The 21,044-nt window shown below is 42.4% G+C and overlaps 1 protein-coding gene across 5 annotated transcripts in view; it reads left to right on the forward strand.

Annotated features, from left to right (window-relative positions):
- The window catches only part of LOC148018230 (sister chromatid cohesion protein PDS5 homolog A-like), a 203,863-nt gene that overhangs the window by 33,676 nt on the left and 149,143 nt on the right, over window positions 1-21,044 (forward strand). For all 5 annotated transcript variants that reach the window (XR_015687776.1, XR_015687777.1, XM_087662284.1 and 2 more), the window contains exons 10-13: window positions 5,044-5,193; window positions 5,278-5,326; window positions 5,446-5,631; window positions 5,724-5,903. Coding sequence is in view for 3 of the 5 variants with exons in the window: in XM_087662284.1 (XP_087518410.1) it covers window positions 5,044-5,193; window positions 5,278-5,326; window positions 5,446-5,631; window positions 5,724-5,903 (565 nt within the window). In the remaining 2 variants the exon portion in view is untranslated. The remainder of the gene's footprint in view (window positions 1-5,043; window positions 5,194-5,277; window positions 5,327-5,445; window positions 5,632-5,723; window positions 5,904-21,044) is intronic.

A 21,044-nucleotide genomic window follows, 5' to 3' on the forward strand; every position in this document is an offset into this window, starting at 1 on the left:
AGATCCGTAGATACTAACTCCATCGGTGAAGTAGACCGCCGCGAAGCGGTGTGGGGAATGGCATCCCGATGCTGCTTCCCCCTTATGCAGGAGACACATGGCTGCTGGCTCACCACTATATCCGGCAACCCTCGAACAAGCTGTCCCCGTGACGCCTTCCGAAGATAGGCATAGTTCAGGTGACCAAACCTAGCATGCCATAATTCAGACTGTGACTGTGAGGTAAGAAGAAGAGTAGAGAGAGCAGTGGAAGACTTCAGTTTGTAAATGCCGTTCTCCTCATATCCACATGATAGAACCTTCCTCGATTCACGATCAAGGACTCGCACTGTAGAACTGTCAAACTCCACCAGAAGACCAAGGGAGCAAATCTTATGGACTGAAAGGAGATGGTACCCCAATCCTGGTACATGCAAAACCTCTGAGGTATGGGTGCCACCTCGTCCATCCGGAATAAGCTGCATCTTACCCCGACCTGCAATAGAAACAGAAGAGCTGTCTCCAATGAGAACCTGCCCACGCGAAGGTCGCAGCTGGGCAACACCATCTGATGAAGGAGTCATGTGCCGTGAGGCACCACTATCAATAATCCACTCTCGAGATTGGGAAGCCGCCATCGCAGCATCAGAAGCATTCGGTGAAGCGTCCTCAATGACAACTAAGTGTAGAAATGCAGCTGATGAGGGTACAGCCACCGCTCCAGAATCCTTGGTTTCCTTCTTCTTGGTGTCCTTCGAGTCTTTGTCAGGGCAATCCTTCTTCCAATGGCCAGTCTTTCCACAAATATGGCATGTGGAGTCTTTGTCCTTGTCCTTGTCCTTGTCCTTCTTGGACTTGTTATCCCCCTTCTTCTTCTTTTGGTCCTTCCCCTTCTTCTGAGAGGCTTGACCTGTCAACGCCTCCGTCTTGGAAGCATTCTGTCCCTTTAACTGTTCCTCTTGGTCCAAGACCATAGGAACCAACTCCTCCCACCGAAGAGTAGACTCTCGCCCCGAAGCAATAAGGGCAGAGTAAAATGTACCGAATCGTGGCGGCAACTGGGACAAAAGTGTAATCGCCATGTCTTCGGAGGAGATCGGCTTCCCCGCATTCTGAACCTGCATCTGTAGCTGCCTTAGCTTGTTAATGTGTTCCCTTAGCGAAGAAGACTTATTGACGGACAAGGTCCGCATCTGTACCTCCAAAGAAACCCTCTTCATCAGGGTCATCCGATTGTACATTTGATCAAGCTCCAGCCATATCTCACGAGCCACCGTCAAGTGCTCGATGTGAGCGATCACGGCTGTAGTGCATGATAGAAAGAGAAAGGATCGAATCCTGGCATTCAGTTTGTCCCAATGAGACTGGGCCCTGGCCAACTCCGCACGAGCATCGGAAGAGAGTTTGGACTCATCTCTTACCGAAGGCCGGTCAATATCTTCCTGTACCAACTCCGCCAAATCATAGGACTCCAGAATGGCCAACATCATAACGCGCCATATGCGGTAGTTGTCGCCGTCGAGCTTCTGATCTGTAGGAAGAGCCGGTAGGACAGGCACCTTCCGGTCCATAATCGCCTGGAACTCCAAGTCCATCTCTGTAGACATCTTCACCTGCAATGCCTTCTCAAACGCAAAAGCAGCCCCCTCTGACTGAGTAAACTCAGCCTGCTAAGGCTCTTCAGCGTCCCGAAGCTCCTTCACCCGCCGGAGGCGATGAAAAAGCAAAACCTGCACTTTTAGGTTGAAAACTCAAACTTTCTCCGCGTAAAACAGCAGTAAACAGCAGCAAATCCACCACCTGTACTCCTTTCCTGTGCGCCCACACTCGTTTCAGCCTTGTTCCAAGGCGCAGCCCTCCTGTCTGCCCTTAAACGCAAAAAACGCAAATTTGTGTCGCGATGGAAACTCCTCTTCAGGTTGATTCTGCGCTCAGTCAGCCCTCAAACACTGCTCTGATACCATGTCAGAGTGCAGCGGTGCGGAAGCGTAGGATTGAGAGAGAGAGAACGCAGAGAGAGAAGGGAGAGAGAGAGACAGTGTACACTGAAGATCTGCTGTATAAAGAATGCTGAATACAAAGATATACACGGGCGCAGTGCGCTGGACTGCGTGTCTCCACCTCGACGATGCGACCTGCTGTCCACCTCGAAGTCTGCTGCAGTCTGCACTGTCTGCTGTCTGAAATCTGCGAACAGAGACAGAGATCTGCACAGCACCGGTCTGTAATCTGCGACAGAGAATGATAGGCAGACTGCTGAAAAACGTCAGCAATAAATAGGCGAAAAAGCTGCCTGGAATGGGGCTCAAAACTGGGGCGCAGCCTGGTAAAAGTGGCTGCAGGCAGTCGGACTGCCACGTGGCAGTCCGACTGTGCAGCAGTGCTGCTGGTCCGACTGCTGCAGCTGGACAGGCTATGATCTCTGACAATTTGATGTAGGTTTGATAAAGAGGATGTAACCTGCTGTAGACGGCCTGAAATTGCTGCAAACGTAGCGTTCATAAAGTGGCTGATGGCTGGGAACTATTGCTTGGGTGTTGGGGTGGCAGTAGAAGGTGGAAGCACACAATAAAATGATGAAGATGATCTGCTCTACTATTCCAAGGAGGAGTGAAACCAGCAAACACAGCAATGAAGATGATGAAGAACAGGTTGTTGGGCCATGTGGACTTAAAATGCTGCAATTTGGAGTTTCTGGAGCTGACAACGATGTGAAGAAGACGTCCAAGAGGTGTCATGATTAGTTGGACAGCACCATGAACTGAGATATCCGCCAAGGTAGGGGTGTGGACAGCAATGGTAGAGGGCCAAGGCTGAAGTTGTGATGAGGGAATAATGAAGAATGAATGAGAGTAAGTGTGGAGTGGAGAGAAGAATGGATGAATACCCATGCCCTATTTATAGGCACATGAGCCATGGAACTCTCTTAGGTGGCGCCCACTGAAATATGTAGTGTGGTGCACCAGCTCTTTCGGGTGGCACTAAGACACTAACTTACGATACAAAGAAAGCCTTTTTGGGGCTGTAAATGGAAACCAAAATATGAATTAAGCTACTGAAACGAATTTAATGAATGGGTTTCTCAACACTTCCTTGGCATCAATGGTTGTTGGTGACAACATATAACATTTAATGCTATTGGTGACTCCTGTACACGGTGAATTCAGGGTTGGAAATCAGAACTCTCTCTCTCTCTCTCTCTCTCTCATTGTCTCTCATCCCAGTCAGATGCACATGCAATTTGGCAACAGAAATTGAGGATTTGAGCCTTGAATTTGGATTTGAAGTGTTGCTGATTGGGAATTGGCAAATTGAATGATAATTGCTGTTGGTCATTTGGGGCAGCACATAGATTCCGAATTTTGTAAGAGATTGTGCTTTGTCAATAGAGGAATTTGGAAACTCTTGGACACATTCCTTGAGTTTCAGTGAGGCCGACAAAATTCTGGGGGATTGGTCTTTCTCTTGGTTGTACAACAATATTTTGGGATTAACATGAAACGAAATACTGCAACAAGCACCAAACATGTTTTGGGCCAATTGGGTGTTGGCTTGCCTCAATTTCTTGAGGGCAATTGAGCCCAAAGTGGTAATGTGTTGGATTTCGAAGTTATTATTTATCTTATGAATTTATTGTGCGCTATAATTAGTGCTATTTAGGGTTTCACTGGACTGGTTTTGCCATCAGTTTGAGATTGAAAGGATAAAGAAGGTTCCTTTGAAGGTCTTGTTCCTTTGAATGACAAGCTGAAAAGATCTCCCACTCTGGGCAACTTGTGGCAAGAACTACTTGTCAAGGGCAAGAATATGAGTTTTGATAGTGCCATCCTCGAGCATGGAGTGATCCCTAGCCTCAATCCATGTGTCGAAGAAAGCCTTTGCTGTCCAAACATCCAATGGGCTTTTGGCTAGTGTCACTTTGGACTATTGTGGTGCATTGAAGCTGACCAAAGAATACTCTTTCCGTAGCAAGGCTAGTAGAATGGGTCCTTCATTTGATCCACTTCAGTCTTCACATCTTGAAAGTAGATGGGCTTCTTGATAGGTTCTTTCGAGTTATGGCTTTTTGTTGTGGAAGCATATTGGCTTCTTTCCTTGGATTCTTGCTTGAATGATAATTATCTTGAATACTTATGTCTTCTTTATGGCTTTTCTTCTTTGGCTGAAACCTCTCGAGAAGAAAAACAACCTATGAACAATCAGTGCACTGTCATACTATCTTTAGAACGTCATCCTTATTTTTTAGGATTGCGTTTTTAGGCCAAGCCAAGGCTCATAAAATTTGGGACCTCCTCAAGTTTAGGGATCTCACAAATTTAGGGATGCCCCAATATAGATAAAGATATACACATGAACATTGCATAGACTTTTCATGGTCATGCCATCTTGCTGATTGTGTTTATCTATTGTGGTAGATCTAGCCCGCAATCCAAAACGTCAATCTTTTTTGGTTTGCGAGTTTGACCTTGATGCTTGAGTTCTTGTTAGAAGTGCCCAATTGGGTCATATGAATGGAAGTGCGTTTTGTCTTTGTTCTAACCAACTGCGTCAAACTAACACCACTTGTGACCACTCATTAGCGGTCAGCTCTATCGCACTATTGCAGATACTTTTACATCAGAAGTGAAAAAAATGTTGGAATCTATTAAAAAGGATACAAGTTTCTTTTCATTGAACTGTGATGGAAACACAAGTTTGTTAAAACAATTTTCTTTGAAACGGTCTTTGCTTCCTCAGAGTGATTAGAGGGAGAACTCCAAGTGTGTGCGTGGTATTAGTCTGAAATTGGACTTTTGTCCGAGGCTCTGATACTAGAATGTTACACCTATGTGAGTAAGACAGTGGCTGACACTGATGTCTTGGTGTAAATGAATTATGTGGACTGAAGTCTTTTACACAAGTGAGAAGCAATGGAATTGATTGCATCTTCCACAAGAAACTGCAAAGGTGGATTTTGTAGCAACATGTCAATGCTTAAGTAGAATTTTATGTTTTACAAGAGCTGTATTTATGTATTTATCTTATAATTCTTATGGTAGAAGCAAAATTCATTTGTGATTACAGACCTGCCGCACTTGAGATCGTGTTTTCAGATAACCTCTTTCCACGTCAGCTGTCTGTGGTGGAAAGGACAAAACATTGGATGGCAATGTATTCCGTTTTTGAGGACAGTGACAAGAAGGCTTTGGGACGAATTCTCTTACAAAAGAAAAGGTCTTTCTTTTTGTCTGCATGCTGGCTCTGTACTCTGTGTTGTTAAACCACTTACCATTTGGTTATGGGTCTTCTAATTTGTAGGTTTCAGGATGATATGTCTGAATACTTGTCAATTCGTGAAAAAGAAAAGGTCAGATGGATTTTGAAAGCTTTTTGTAGGTAGGCTTTCAATGAGGAAAATATTATTGTAGATTTTGTCTGCAAGTTTATATGCTTTTACATTTTGTTTTGAAAACTTTCGGTTTTCAGGATATAAGCTTGGAGGATACTCGTGTGCTGCATCTTCTGAAGACGATGCAACTATCATTTCTGGACAATGGCAAGGTGGAGGAAAAGTTTCAGAAATTTCACAATATGAAAGACAAAAAAATATTCAAGGCTCTTTCTCAATTGCTTGATCCTGGAACGAGTTATAGCCAATCAGAAGAGATTATTGTAAGCTACAAGTGATCCTCATCTTTGAAGAATTTACACTGCGAACATTGCAAGGGGCGTTTTCATGTTTTGTCTGGGGTCATGACTGGCAGGATGATTTATTGAAGCGAATTGGTGAAAACCACCCCCAACATGAGTTCTTCAAGGTGCTTTCTCTAAGGTGTTCATATAGAATATTTAGCAAGGAGCACGCTAAGGCAGTTTTGGAAGAGTTGTCAGTTAGTGGGGAGCTTCACAAGGATATGGCGGGAGCTGGCTTGTCCTTGCTTGCAGTAAGTAGTGGCTAGCTCACCATTATTTGTCAAAGTTGCACCTTAGTAATAATAATCTAATACTTACAGATAGACATATGTATAAACTCTCTTATTGTTAAAAGCTTATTGGAGGACAAGGACACGCATGCTTTTATCTATAGTTAGTCTGTAAGTGGTTAGGAAAATTAGATTAGAGGGCAAATCATGGAGACCCCCCAACCCAAAAACCCAAAAACTCCCCACCAACACCCACCCATGGAACTCTCACATGAAGGGGCATGAATCTTGTTGGAGGGCGGCTATCCAAATTTTTTCTGCCACCAACTGGGAGCCAATTCCTTGTCAGCAGCATGCTACATACATGATGATTCTCAGTCCTGTCTATTTAGAGACCTTAGCGGAGGCCCAAGTTGATTTGGGTTATAATGCTACTCACGGCATAGGAATAAAGGTTTCACAAGATTTCTTTGATTAAGAATTTGTGGGGACTTAATCCTTGTCTCTGTCACGTGTGGTAAATCTTTATCTTATTGGTGGAAAGAGACCTTAATACTACAGGTGAAAGGCAACATTATGAATACAAATATGAAAATTCATCATGATAGTATAGAATATGAGAGGTTACAACTCCTTGTCTTGTAGAAAGAATCTCATGCAAGCATCTCAATCTTGCCTTTAGTGAATTGAAGATTGCACAACACTTTCTTGTAAGTGAAGAATGCACAACACATATAGTGCCTTATTTTGAGACCACTATACATGTGTAATCTTGAAAGTACTAAATACATTTTTCTAAAATTTCGTTAGGAGCTATCAGTATGTGATGATACTAAGACCTAAAATTGATCTTGGTGAAATATCTCACTCCATCGAATCAATCAAAAAGGTCTTTCAACTAAGGCAACAAATACATGTTTTGGATGGTCACCTTGTTGAGATCTTAATAGTCCACACAAAATGTGCATTGAGCCATCTTTCTTTTTAGTGAGAAGATGGGCATTCTCATAGAGATTTGCTAGGTTCAATAAATCCCATTGCAAGATAGTCATGTAATTGCTTAGCTCTCTTTCTCCTCTTTCAATCTAATCTATAGGGTTATGAGAAACATAATGGCTATCAAGCAACATCTCTATCTTTTGATCTAATGTTCTCCAAGATGACAAGATTCAGTTAGGTAACTTGGATGGAAAGACATGTGTGAAGTCGTGTAACATTCTATTGATACTCGAATTATTATTATTAACATTATTATTAAATGACAAATAATTGTGTTATAATGAAGACATTTGAGAAACATACATAAGTGATATCATCTAAACAAAAATACATTTGTTGAATGCCAAGGTTGATATCATACTTACATTAGATTTAGTGGTCTCAAAGGATGGCGAACCTTCAATCACAAACAAAAAGACCATCGAACTACATGGATTTTATAGTCTATACAAAGAGAGGATGATCCAATAAAGAACCACAACATGCCAAGAATTACAAACATGTGGTCGAGATTCATAAGTTGGAAGTCAAAGGCTTTGTGATTGTTGTGTGGAGTTGAAATTATGTATCATTTCATAAGAAAGAAAATTATGGGTGGAGTCGTTGTCAAACAATATCGTAACAAGTTGGCCATTAATTAAGGCGGTGAACTTAAGGAGGTCATATGGGCAAAACATGGTTTTTTTTACAAGACAAATTGAGTAATCACTTGTATAAACCAAGCAAAATCATGTGTTGAAAATTCAAGAAGCATACTTGTAGTTTCCATGGTATTTGCCGAAGCTTTATAGTTCGTTATTGCCTTCTTGTTTTGTGGGCACTTCTTATCTTCGTGGAACCGACTCGCCTGGTGGCAAATAAAGCGACAACCCTTATAACGATTCTTGCTCGGAGTTGACTTGCATTTCTTTCTTGTTCTTTCGTGAGTTAGGATTTTAGTGTGAGTTGGGAGTTTACTGATGTGAAGTTGGTGTTGTGGGGGGCATTTTGTAGTTTTAAGCTCAAGATGGCTCAATGGAAAATGCCCATCGACTAGTTGCCCTTGATCACCCCCACAACATTGTCAAAGTTCTTTGCATGCTTGTAGGCTTCCTCTAATGAGTTAAGAGGATTACATCATACCTCATTTTAGTACTTTGGTGGTGATAACCCCGAAAGACAATGCATGTAGAGGAGTACCTACAAGTCATCTAAGGCTTGTCTTAGTAGAAGGTTCTTGAACTCCTATGAGTATTCGTCCAAGGACTTTTTTCTTGTGTTGAGCTCAAACAACTCATGAGACCAGTATGTTGATGATGCCTCGTTTCTTACAATCACTCTATCCATCAATGAGAATGAAGCAACCATATTTAATCCATGTTGCCCGAATACGATCAAGGGCTCTATGAATCCTTTTCTTCTCTTCATGAATCTTTTTCATCCTCATGTCATATGTGACACTGGTCCACCATCCTTCACTTGAACCCACATTGGCAATGACTTTTACCATCTTCTATTACTCCAACTTTAGGATATTGAATGCAAGATTACACTCAATCACTGTGAGTGCAAAAGCTCTCAACGGTCATGGGTTAGCAACTGATGCTAAAAAACATTCTAGAATTTACCCAAGTCTCAATTTGGGGCGTAGCCCCATCCACCAAGCATACACCATTCATTGAAGTACAATTTGTATTTATCCAATACGTTGGGTGTCATTGAACTTATACAATTCAAAGTAGGCTGTCTACTTGGCCAACAATGAATTGATGCTTATTTTATCACATTCCTTATTTCCTTTGAAGGGGTTAGAATAGAAATGAAGAGGCAACGTGTGCGTGGCTGTGGTCATGGGTGGAAAGTGGTGAGTATGAAGCTTGGCAACTGGTTGTTGCATTTCTTGGAGTGGGTCACTATATATGATGAGTCCACTTACGCGTTACTCACCCGTCTGCCACTGGAAACCCACATTGGATATGGAAGCAAAAGAAGCGATGGATTGTGGCCACACTCCTTCCTTTTATAGACAAAAATAAAGGAGTTCTACCACAAAATAGGTTGGCCAATTACCAAATAAAGAATAAAGAGAGTGCCCATAAATTAGGTTGTGGGCATCCGTGAACATGTGATATGACCACTTCTAATAGATTCAACTCAAGCAAGAGGTGAATACCTTGAAGAAAGGGAAGATGTGTGTAAATGACCACTTTTACTATCCATGGTTGTATGTGGGATCGAAATAAGTTAAATAGACATCCTCTATGCATTGGTGCTAACTTGTGATAGGTGTTATAATGTCGGATCTAGAGCATGGCAAAAGCTATGGTGGATAGAAGATGAAGATTAGATTCATGTTGACGTAGACAATGAGTAGACAATTGTTATACAAGTGAATTAGGTTCCAAGATGGAAGCTTGGATATATAAACACAGTCTTGTGTAATGGATTGACAATAATACTAACTGAAAGAGGAAAGTATCATGATATATATCATATCATTAAAAAAGAGAGTAAGTACAATGCTTTATAGAGATAGATCATGCTGCACTTTCCACCACTGTGCATATGGGATTCTGTATCTTGAGCCCACATTGCTTCATACAAAGAGGCTAAGCTGGGTGTGATTGCCAATATCTCAACACCCCTCCTCAATCACAACCAGAGAAGTACAAAGTGTGTAGAGGCTTTAGTGAGCAACCATCTGCAAAGTGCGGGCATATCACAAACATGGTAAACACTAGAGGCTGTCGCAAAAAAGGCTAAGTGTGGGTGCCAAAGACATGGTGGACATCCAGGGGCTGTAACAGGGGCCTCACAAAGTGTATAGAGGCTGTAGTACAAGGTTGCATGAGGAGTTTACAAGCTCATGTCAGAAGCATTAGGGCTAGGCAATGCAAGGCTAAAAAAGTCTATTAGAATAGGAGTAGAAGGACTGATGAGGCTTGTCCTTCTCTTGGTGGTATTCTTTTTCTTCTTCTTTTGCTCCATGGTCTTCTTTTTGTTTAACAGTAGCTAGATAGGCCTTTTGAAGCCTCTTTCTGGCACGATAGAATTTATTTGTGTGCCTAATCTTTTTGTAGAAGGCGCATATCAGTTGATCTTGCCCTTGTACCTATTATCGACATATAACATTTGTTCATCTTTAGAGGTGCTTGGTTCTTCTTCAGATTTTATCTTCTTTTATTTCTCTATTAGGGAGGCCTTAATGTCAACTAGTTTAGGAGCATGTTGATTAATGTTGTTGACATGTTATTATAGTCAAGAGGCAAGATTTTTAACAATACACCAATACAAATATCTTCATCCATCTTGAGATCAATCTGTATAAGTTGAGTTAGGAGATTTCCATGTAGTTTAAATGAGTTGCTGGAGATGTGTTAGGTTTCATATCTAGCCTGAAAAATTCAATCAGTAATCCATACTTAGATGATTTTGATTGTGCACCAAACAAAGTATCTAATCTCTTCCATGTATCATTAGAGGTTTCACAGGTATCTACATGGTGGATGTAGTTGTCATCTAATTCCAGCTTAATGATGGCCTATGCTTTGTCATCATTCTTCTTCCAAGTAGCTGCAATGTCCGTATCCCAAGGCTTCTTCTCTTTGCCATTGGAAATGGCCCAAAGATCCTTCTTCATCAGGATGAGCTTGATGCGGGTTTGCCAGGTGTGAAACCTGATCCCTTTGAACCAAATAGTTGGAGAGTCTTTGCATATGCTGGAGCAGCAAATCAGCACCAAAACTCTTAGATTTAAGCAATAGAAGATTTAATTGTGTCAAGAGACACAAGGAATGTAGTGTCAAATAACACTTGATAAGTATCAATAGATACTATGCTTTCAAGCACTTGATGTTGAGTTTGATGCTTGGATTTCTCCCCTCCTCTCTGATTTAATGGGAAATGCTTGCTGGAAACTTCAATTCTCAATTAGATAAGAGTGGTAAAAGCTTTGTTGAGTCTAGAGGAAAATGAAGTGGTTTTGAGCTTGAAGTAAGATGGCTATGGTGTCTGTCTGTTAGGGTTTTCTGTGTGTTAGGGTTTTTTGCAGGTCTGGTTTTTTGATGATTGCAGTTGCTACTGTGGATCATATGACACAAGATTTATGTGCGAGGTAGCTCATATATGGACCTTCAATTGCCCTAAACTCGCAGGCCGAATTGCGCTGCGTGGAGAGAGATCAGAACGTACAATAGGTTGCAGGTGCAGTTCAAGGCGCCGCGACAAATTTCAGCAATGGCGAAGCCAGGGAGTAGCAGTGTTACCGATTAAGGTGCTAGAGAGGAGTGCAAGAAGTCCAGGAAGATATGCCTAGAAGGAACCTTGTGGAGATATGGCTTGTAGAGGGAGATCTGAGAGCTCTAATGGAGGTAGGTACAGCTTAGCTATGGCTGCCACAAGGCGACTATGAGATTCAAGTGAGGAATGGGGGTCATACACTCAAACTAAGCTGGACTGAGATGAAGAGGAGCTGAGAGGAGTGAAAGGAGAGTTGGACCATGCTTAGCTGAGTTTTGATACTATGTTATAATGTCAGATCTAGAGCATGAAAAAAGATATGGTGGATAGAATATGAAGGTTAGATTCATGTTGACATAGACAATGAGTGGACAACTGTTACACAAGTGAATTAGGTTCCAAGATGGAAGCTTGGACTCATAAACACAGTTAGGTTCCAAGATGGAAGCTTGGACTCATAAACAGTCCTGTGTAATGGACTAACAATGACACTAGTCGAAAGAGGAAAGCATCATGATACTTATCATATCATTAAAAAAGAGAGCAAGTACAATGCTTTATAGGGATAGACTAGGCTACACTTTCCACCACTGTGCATATGGGATTTTGCATCCTGAGTCCACGCTGCTCCATACAAAGAGGCTAAGCTGGGTATGATTGCCAACATGGCAACAATAGGAGCCTTAACAAAGGCATGTTGTGAGAGGCCATAGTGATAAGAAGGGGTATTTTTGAGAGAGAGAGAGAGAGAGAGAGAGAGAGAGAGAGAGAGTTTAATGTCTTTAGAAGGCCAAGATGGCGTATGAGACCATAACTAATACAATTGGTATCATCATCTCTCATCAGAGAAGAAAATAGAATATGTCTAGATCCACATGATAAATTGAAATGGAAAACAAAAAATATGGAAAATTGAAAAAACTGAAAAGAGCATAGAGCATCTCCCTCTCAGTGTATGGAATCCACCAAGACTTTGCAAGCTATCTCCGATTGAGTCATCGTGATTATCTTCGTCTGTAACGAGCAATCATGACACAAATGTGTTGCATATGAACATGTCTACGTTGTCGAGCAAGCACCCTTGGGTGTCGTGCTCTGCATAATGTTGTAGCTCTGTCTACTATGATGCCACGTGATGATGTCCCTTGATGGTGCCTATCAGTAGGAGATGTAGTGTCTAAGGTGGTGGTGGCCAGGGGTTCTGCTATACCAAAGAAGTTTGTAACTGCTCTCTAGAGGGGTGGATGTGGCTGGGGTTGCCTCCAATCCCATAACAATGCTGCTCTATGGTCTTGGAGCTCCAATAAGAAAAGGCCCTTCGTAAAGAAGCAATGGTAGTGGCCTCGAATATCATAGTATACAGTGCATCTACAAATGTAGTGTTCCTCCGTCTCTGGCTCCCATCCACAAAGTTGGCACACCCTCTCATTTGTTGCCACATGGCTCCATCGACTTGTCTCAATGTGCGAATCTGTCCAATAGCAACTTGAAGCTCGTGAGAAAGTTAAGCATCCATATATCTCGGCCTCACTATGAAACCACCATGGGAAAGTTGCAAGAAGTGACATTGGTATTGTGCCATCTTCGTGCCTAATGGGAAAGGGGGCTTAAACCAAGTCTTCTCTGTCTCCACGTTAGTGATGTTTGCTCTGATTACTCTATTCAACTCTAAATGGCTGAGACTCAAAGTGGAACAATCAAGGCTATAATTGAATGGTGGCAAATTGTCTATATTCATGCCATGCAAGTTCAGCCATGTGCTCATATGTGCATACCAACACTGTCTATCTCCCTTTGTTGCAAGCTGTCTTGAAGACCCTAGAGATAGCCTAGGGTATCAGTCTTTAGGGAGCTGCCATATCCTCTAAAGGAAGGTGATTGCCTGGAATAGTGCCTCCAGTACCATGGGTGCTGCACCCAACTTTGCTCGATCTCTTGTGGTACTAAGGCTTTCGCCCTTATCATGACCAATAGGCACTCCATATGTTCCTAGCCATCATAATGTTTTGCTTGAGGTCCGTTATAGTCCATGAGAGGCACACATCTCATATGATAAAGGCTTGGGTCCCAAGTGGCTGCTCCATAGAGTAGTGTGGGCATAACTAAAGCGTCAAAGAGCCACAATTTGGTACGGGGCTTGTGGAAGTGTGTGTGTGCACATTGTGGCTCTAGAGTGCCCAAAGCTACATACGCCCATGCAAGCCTAGCCTTTGAAATCTCCTTCCATGGAAACTGTGCCCCTTTGAAAGTGACCCCAAGGTATACATATTGTCTAACCATTTCCATAGACTAACCGTCATACATAAAGTGATCCTCTGAGCGTATCACCTAAGCTGTCGAGGTGTTAAAGATCATAATTTTAGCCTTTCCAAGATTAACCTTGAGGCCTTTCTCTTTACAAAACACATGCAATGCATCCAAATGTCGTTGTAGCCCCTTAGGTGAATTTGAGATGATCACAATATCTTCTGCATATAACAAAATTGGTATCAATACCCCAGCCAAGTTGGCTCCTATACCACCCCATCTTTGTATATAATCTGAAATCTTGTCAATGTACAATCCAAACAGCAAAGGGCAGAGTAGATAGTCTTGCTTTACACAAACCGTGTTAAACATTGAGTTTGTTGCCTCGAGGCACTTGTATTCTACTTGCCACTGTCTCGTACAATGTATAAATACACCGCTGCATATCTGCATGAGTCTTGCACGTGGTACCATATCAAAAGCTTTGCGGAAATCCATGAAACAACAATAGATTTTTTGTCTTCATGATTGTCCCTCCTCAATCAAGGCCCTCAACATGAATATATGGTCTAATGTATTGCATCCTTGGCGAAAGCTAGCTTGTCATGTGGACCGTATCCCCTTTGTTTCAGCCCACCAACTTAACTCATGCTCCACAATAGAGGCCTATATCTTCACTAGCATATAGCCAAACATAATAGTGTGATAGTTGTTAGCAACCAATGGATTCGTACTCTTAAATATCAGCACTATTATGTGGTCACACCAACTTGTTGAAAACCCCTCACATACAACTCTATTGAAGATATTTGACAAAATAGGGGCCAATGCATAACATTCATGTCCAAAATGCTTTGCCACAAGGCCATCTTGAGCACATGCTCTCCCATTTTTTAACCTCCAAATGGTATGCCTCACCATTTTTTCTGCAAAGAATCCACATTGAGTTGGCTTAGAGTTTGATGGACAATGAATTTGCTCTTGTGATGGATCATCATACAATGCACTAGCATGTTCATGCCATACCGTAGGTGATGTCAACTAAATTGGGTTTGTCTACCATAAAATTTTTTCTATGCCTTCTTGCTATCCCTGCTCAAAAAGAGTTGATATATCTCAAACTCTAGTTTGACTAGATAATCCCTCTTTTTTTTCCACACAAGATGATGGGAGACATTCTGTGCATGCTTGTGTATGCATGTCCCTACTTTAACATCCCTTTGTAGGCACCGGGGTCCTAGTCTGTGTGCACTCATCATCATACCAAGCATTTTGAGGGGCAGTGCATCTGTGTGGTGGAGTAGAGCCCATCTTACATAAGAATGCCTTTGTAGCTTTTGTTTGTAAAACTTTCGCCAGAGATTTAGTGACATCCTCTAGTGGTTCATGTTGGTCTACCTGGCCTAAGCCATCTTGTCCTGCATTACTATAGATATGCGAAGTTTGCCCTAGAAATTCATAGTGCGGAAATGTGTGCGCCTATGTGCATGTTTCTTGTATTTGACCACATACTAGGGTGCATGTTTCTTGTATTTGACCACATACTAGGGTGAATTTTAGGATTGCATGGTTGGTTGCGATCGGCTTGTCAGATATCTCAAAATACTTAATTTTTGGAATTAATGTTGGTGAGCCCATTACATAATCCACAATGCTGGCTCCCTTTTTGCTGTTCCAACAAGTGAACGCATCCGCTCCTGGCCATCTTGATAAGCCATTGAATATGCCTAATCCGTGAGCACTTCCTAATGCTAGTAAATGGGATCCATATGCTGCCATCTCCTTATCTTGAGATGTCCTGTTAAGTCCTAGTTCATCGCACTAGATGCAATATTTGCCTTTGCAACTTCTTTTGAGGGAGTGCTCTCATCATCTTTTTTGTCATTCTTCTTTTTCTTTCCCTGATGTTTCTTTCTTTCTTGCTCTTTCTTGTAGTACTGACAATTGGGCTTTTTATACCCTTTACGCCCACACTGATAGCAAGTAATATTCTGTTGTTTGCCCTTGATTTTACTCTTGCTTTTGCCTTTATTTCCATATTACCCCTTTTCTCTGACCTACCTCTAAGATGATAGGTTGAACCATTGCTTTCTCCACTGGACTTTCTTCTGATCTCATTGAGAATAGAGACCCTAGCACTATCAAAGGTTAAAGTAGGGTTGTTGCTTAGTGAAACAACCAAAGACTCCCAACTCTCAGGCAAAGTCATCAATAAGAAAATAGCCTTCATTTTATCATTGAAGGGTTGCAAACCAAAGTCTTGCAACTGATTCAAAATCCCTATGAAAGCTCTCAAATGCTCAGATGCTGGCTTAGACTCACCCAACTCTATGTTCACAAGATTGTGCATGAGATGCACTTGATTCACTGGAGTTGTGTTTTCATAAGTGTCCATTAACCTTTTCCATTTGGCATAAGCCGCATCAAGACACTTAATGTCTGTAAGTACATCATCAGACATAGCCATTTTAATGCATGCAATGGCCTTCTTGTTGAGTCTAGCCCAATCCTTATTTGTCATAGTTGCAGATTTGGTTTCCAAGAGAGCATAATCACAGTCCTTGAGAAACAAAATGCCTTGCATCTTGTCCTTCCACAGATCAAAGCCAGTGCCATCAAACCTCTTACTTTCAAGAAGGGATTTAGTGTCACTGTTGCTACAAGCACGAGTGGCTAATATTCAGCAAAGTGCCAAGTACCAATGCTGTATTTTATGACAATAAATAACAGGTTGAATATTCAGCTAATTTCAGCCCAAAATTTCAGGAAATAAGAGCAAGATTTGATCCAAATACATGTACAGCAGTAGAAAGGATGACTTTCATCAATATAATTGAGATTTGAGCATACATTCCATGCATACATTGCTCTGAGGTGACTCCCAATTCAGCAGTATCACCAAAAATACATTTGTGACAATCCCATAATTTGCAAATGATCACTAAGACTGTTGCACCATGGATATTCAGCAGTACATCAACTCAATAGGAGCTGCCCAACATGTGTACTGCATACATATGTGCCCAAAAGCACTTATGATACCCAAAAACACCCAAATTCTCTGCAATTTCTTCAAAATCTGACAAGTAGGAGGTAATAAACTCAAATTTCACTGCTTACAACACCAAAATTGCTTCAGCAATGTCCCCAATGTACATTTCACACATCAATTTTGCTAAAATCCACAAATTTCAGCAAAGACCCCAAAATTTTGGTAGCCAATCTGCCTCAACTGCATTAATACATGTTCCCGAGAGCATAAAACTGGCAAATTTTGCAAAATTTCGCAAAAGCCCCAAATTTCTTGGGTAGAAATGTGCACCAATGTTAGTAAATTCGGCTCAGCTAAGAGCAAAATTTCATTGATACTGAAAAGTCCCGAAAATTTTCAAGGCCAATGTGCACAATTTCTGCAATTTTTGGGTCCAATGTCATTGTTATGCATGAACAACAGCAAATTTGGGAAAAACCCCAAATTTTTGGGCATAAATATGGACAAATCTGAGAATTGTGCTTACACGTGCGAATCCCCATTGTTGAGAAGGGGGCTTGCTTGCAGAAATTAATAAAAATCTGATGAAAAAAATACCGAAACATGACGAAAGGTAGCCGTTGACTTGCCGTGAGCAATCACCTGCTGTCGCATGGTCTTTGCCAAGCTTGCCACCTGCTTGGAAACGTTGTCGATTGCCTTGCTTGGTCTAAACTGACTTGTCGCCTGCTTGCAATTGATTGCCTGCTGCCATGTTGCACATGTTTGCTGCCACATTGGCCTGGAAAAGATGTGTATGGTTTGTTTGAGCAAAAAATGAATCTAAAACACTGTCACCTTATGTTTCTTTGAGTGCGCCAGTTGAAACTGACTCACACTGTCCTCGGGAAGCGCACACACTCTTGCTGTAGCTATGATACCAATTTGTTGAGATGATTGCAGAATGGAATGCGAGATAGAAATGGAGTAGGAGCACTGTTGAGAGTGAGAGTGAGAGAATCCCAAGATGAGTGTACCAAGAAGCCATGGTACACAAATAATAAAATGTATTTATATGTTAGGGTACTCATAAGGGTATGTTCACACCTATGTATGTTTCTACACACGGATATTAAGGTACTTTACACTCGAAGGGACTTCACACCTGATAAAAGATTGATTGCTCACCTCTTGTTCGAGCAGTAAAGTCTCCCATTAGTAGTATGCCCCAATGCTTGCACATCTCATAATGTCCTCATGTAGTACTTCAAATGGTGATCCCTCCCCAATGGCAAATGTTGAATAGGCAGTTGGGAAGTAACATATTGCAACATATAGATTCCTTGGGTGCCCTATCCTTAGCCTTACACACATATATCTAGCATGCACATCTTGTGACGCCACATGAATCTTGTCTTGGAGGCTCTCACGATAAAGAATAGCGACCCCACCTAACCGTTTGGTTTCCCCTGGCCTACAAGGCAGAGGCCTATAGACACTCTTCCATTTGTATCCCACAACATCTAGTAATCTAGAACTTATACATTGACGTGTCTCTGTATATGTAGCTATGTCTATCCCACGGAAAGTATCCTCAAAATAACTTGCATCAAGTCTCGTTGAACCATGACTATTCCAAAGGGACATCCCTAACATCTCATAGGCCGCATATCGTCATTGTGGCCTTCATTTTGCTATGATTATTGTGCCATTGCTATACACAACATACTTGCTTTCTTTATGTGCCTCCAACATTGTTGGCATGCTAGCCCTTCTATGCCCTTAACTATGTAGGTATAGACACTCTTCCATTTGTATCCCACAACATCTAGTAATCTAGAACTTATACATTGATGTGTCTTTGTATATGTAGCTATGTCTATCCCATGGAAAGTATCTTCAAAATAACTTGCATCAAGTCTCGTTGAACCATGACTATTCCAAAGGGACATCCCTAACATCTCATAGGCCGCATATCGTCATTGTGTTCTTGATTTTGCTATGATTATTGTGCCATTGCTATACACATCATACTTACTTTCTTTACGTGCCTCCAACATTGTTGGCATGCTAGCCCTTCTATGCTCTAACTATGCAGATATAAGATCCTCATCGAGATAAACCTTTTCGCCTTTCAAAGCGTTTCTTCTCGAGAGAAAGGCCCTCTTATTATCCATGTCCTCAAATGTCAACATGAGGATCCAACCTCTTTTGTCACTTGGATCACCCATCTTCCAAGCTTCCATAATGCGTGTCTCATTCACACCTATCTTAGCATGAAGTGTTTTAGCATCCTCTAGGGGGGTTCCCTTTTCAACCCACCCCACCCCACCCCACCACACAAACACGTAATGCAGAGGCTTTCCTTTTTGCTTCCTCTTTTAGTGTCGCGTTCATCATTTATACTCTTTTATGAGACATCCCTTTGTTTCTTTTGACTACTTCAATTCATTGTGCATCTTCTTTCATTGTGTGCTTGACATTTTCTAATTTCTTGTGAGCTCCCTCTACGATATCCACCCATTTGTGCATGTCCTTTTTTAAACTTTCCACCTCTTTCTTTAATTCAAGTGCGATTGGCATTGTTGTTTGTGCATCCATCATTGGCTTGCGTGTTGCGAATTCTTTCTTACATGCGTCTAACTACCTTTTCAGTTTAGCAATCTCCATATCCTTGGTTGCTACATATGCAGTTGTATCAGATTCAATGCATCCATATCTACTTTCCAGGAATCACTTACTTTGTTCAAGTTGTCTGTCATATCAACTTGCAGGTCAGCCTTGATTTCTTTGTATGTTGCATCATCCGAGCCGTTAATGCATGATTTCTTGTTTGCATCTACAACAACACTTAGTTTCCTTTTGAATGTCTCTTGCAATTTTTCAGATATGTCTTTTTGCTTTGTATCCATGTCATTCATGACTTCTTGTTGCATGTTACCCCACATCTTCATACACGCTTTCAAGTTTGCATCCATTTTAGCATCTAATTCCCTTCCCCATGTTTCATGCATTGCATTCATATCACTTGTCACCTTGTCGATCATTGGCATACATATCGTTGCTATCTCATCTCTCATGAGGGCTTTCATGTCATCCAAATTGGTTGTTGCAATCCGCCTTTGCATATTTGTCCTTGCATCTTTATCCATTGCTTGGCATTTGTGGGAATGGCATTTTCACAAGCTCTCCTTCTGTTTTGTATGTAGTAAAACTTTTCGTCTTTAGTTGGAGTCTTGTACCACCCCTTTGATGCAGCCTCCTGTGGTCAGCCCAATTGGTTGTATGTCAAGTTCGGTCTCATGTCCACTGGTTTCTCTTTCAGTAGTATCTACCATCTAGCAATCTAAGACATCCATTCAATGCCAAGCAAGTAGGCCCCTTGCTTGTTTGACTGTTGAGCAACTCCCTACTGGGAATAGACTCACTGTTGGTCAGTTAGTACATTGCTCGTTATAGGTATGCGTGTTAGTACATCGCTATCAGTTAGAGCTGTCATTGTTGCATTAGTATATTCACATCATCATTCATGTGTCAGTACATCAGTCGCATCAGGCATTAGGTGTCAGTATATCAGATGCGTCAGACATCAATTACGTCAAACATCAATTTTGAGAGAGAGAGAGAGAGAGAGGGGGGGAGGGAGGGGGCGGGCGGGCGGGAGGGAGGGAGGGAGGGAGGGAGGGAGGGAGGGAGAGAGAGGGGGGAGGTGTGATGGTCCAACCCTAAGAGACCCTCTCAGGACCCCGTCTAGGCCCCGGGGCAGCACTAGATCTGAGGAGGAGCTCGTTAGCCCTTGCGTCGGGAGGGTAAACGAATGGCTGCACGTTGGATGAAGAAGGAGAGGAAGAGGAGAGTTGAAGTGGAGGGAGGGAGGGCAGGCAGACGGGAGGGAGGGAGGGAGAGAGAGGGGGGAGGTGTGATGGTCCAACCCTCAGAGACCCTCTCGGGACCCCGTCTAGGCCCCGAGGCAGCATTAGACCTGAGGAGGAGCTCGTTAGCCCTTGCGTCGGGAGGGTAAACGAATGGCTGCACGTTGGGTGAAGAAGGAGAGGAAGAGGAGAGTTGAAGTGGAAGGAGGTGTAGTGAAGGAGAGGAAGAAGAGAAAGGTGTGGAAACCTGTAAACTGTTTATTTGTCTACGGGGCAAAGGAGGAGACAAACCTGTCGAATCCGATGCCCCTTGAATCTGAATCGGCTAGCAGGCGACAACGGGTTAGCTTTCGCAAGAAAGTGAGGTCCTTTTGCTGCGAAACCGAGGAGGAGTTAACTTGTGCTTCAATGGCTAATTCAGAGGGTGCAAAGCCCTCATGCAGCAAGCGAGGAGCAAAGGCCGATTCCGAGGGTGACAGACCCTCACGCGGCATTAGGATTGGGAGTGCTAGGGGACTCTGAGTGCGGTCCAACCATGGCAAGTGGGCCTTCAGGAAGCAAACCCAAGTGGCTGAGTTAGGGAACGACATCGGACCCATGCTCAATATGAAGGTGAGTTTCAGGAAGGTGCAGGAGTCAAGGAAACCCACGTGTGCAATCAAGCCCATTTTGGTCTCTGGGCCAAAGGGATACGACCGTCTTGGCGAAGTCAAAGTGGCCGAAAGACTACTAGATGGAACCAAGGGGGAAGCAAGGAGGCTTCACACTCCTATGAGTTCCATGCAGATCCGGCTCTTCAAGGAGCAAGCAATGAAGGAGAGGGCGAAGTGTGAAGGCTTAGCTCTCGTTTGCGTT

The sequence above is a fragment of the Lygodium microphyllum genome, chromosome 21, assembly GCF_053477565.2.
Source record: "Lygodium microphyllum isolate KBCC chromosome 21, Lygodium_microphyllum_v1.1.10, whole genome shotgun sequence".
NCBI lineage: Eukaryota > Viridiplantae > Streptophyta > Polypodiopsida > Schizaeales > Lygodiaceae > Lygodium > Lygodium microphyllum.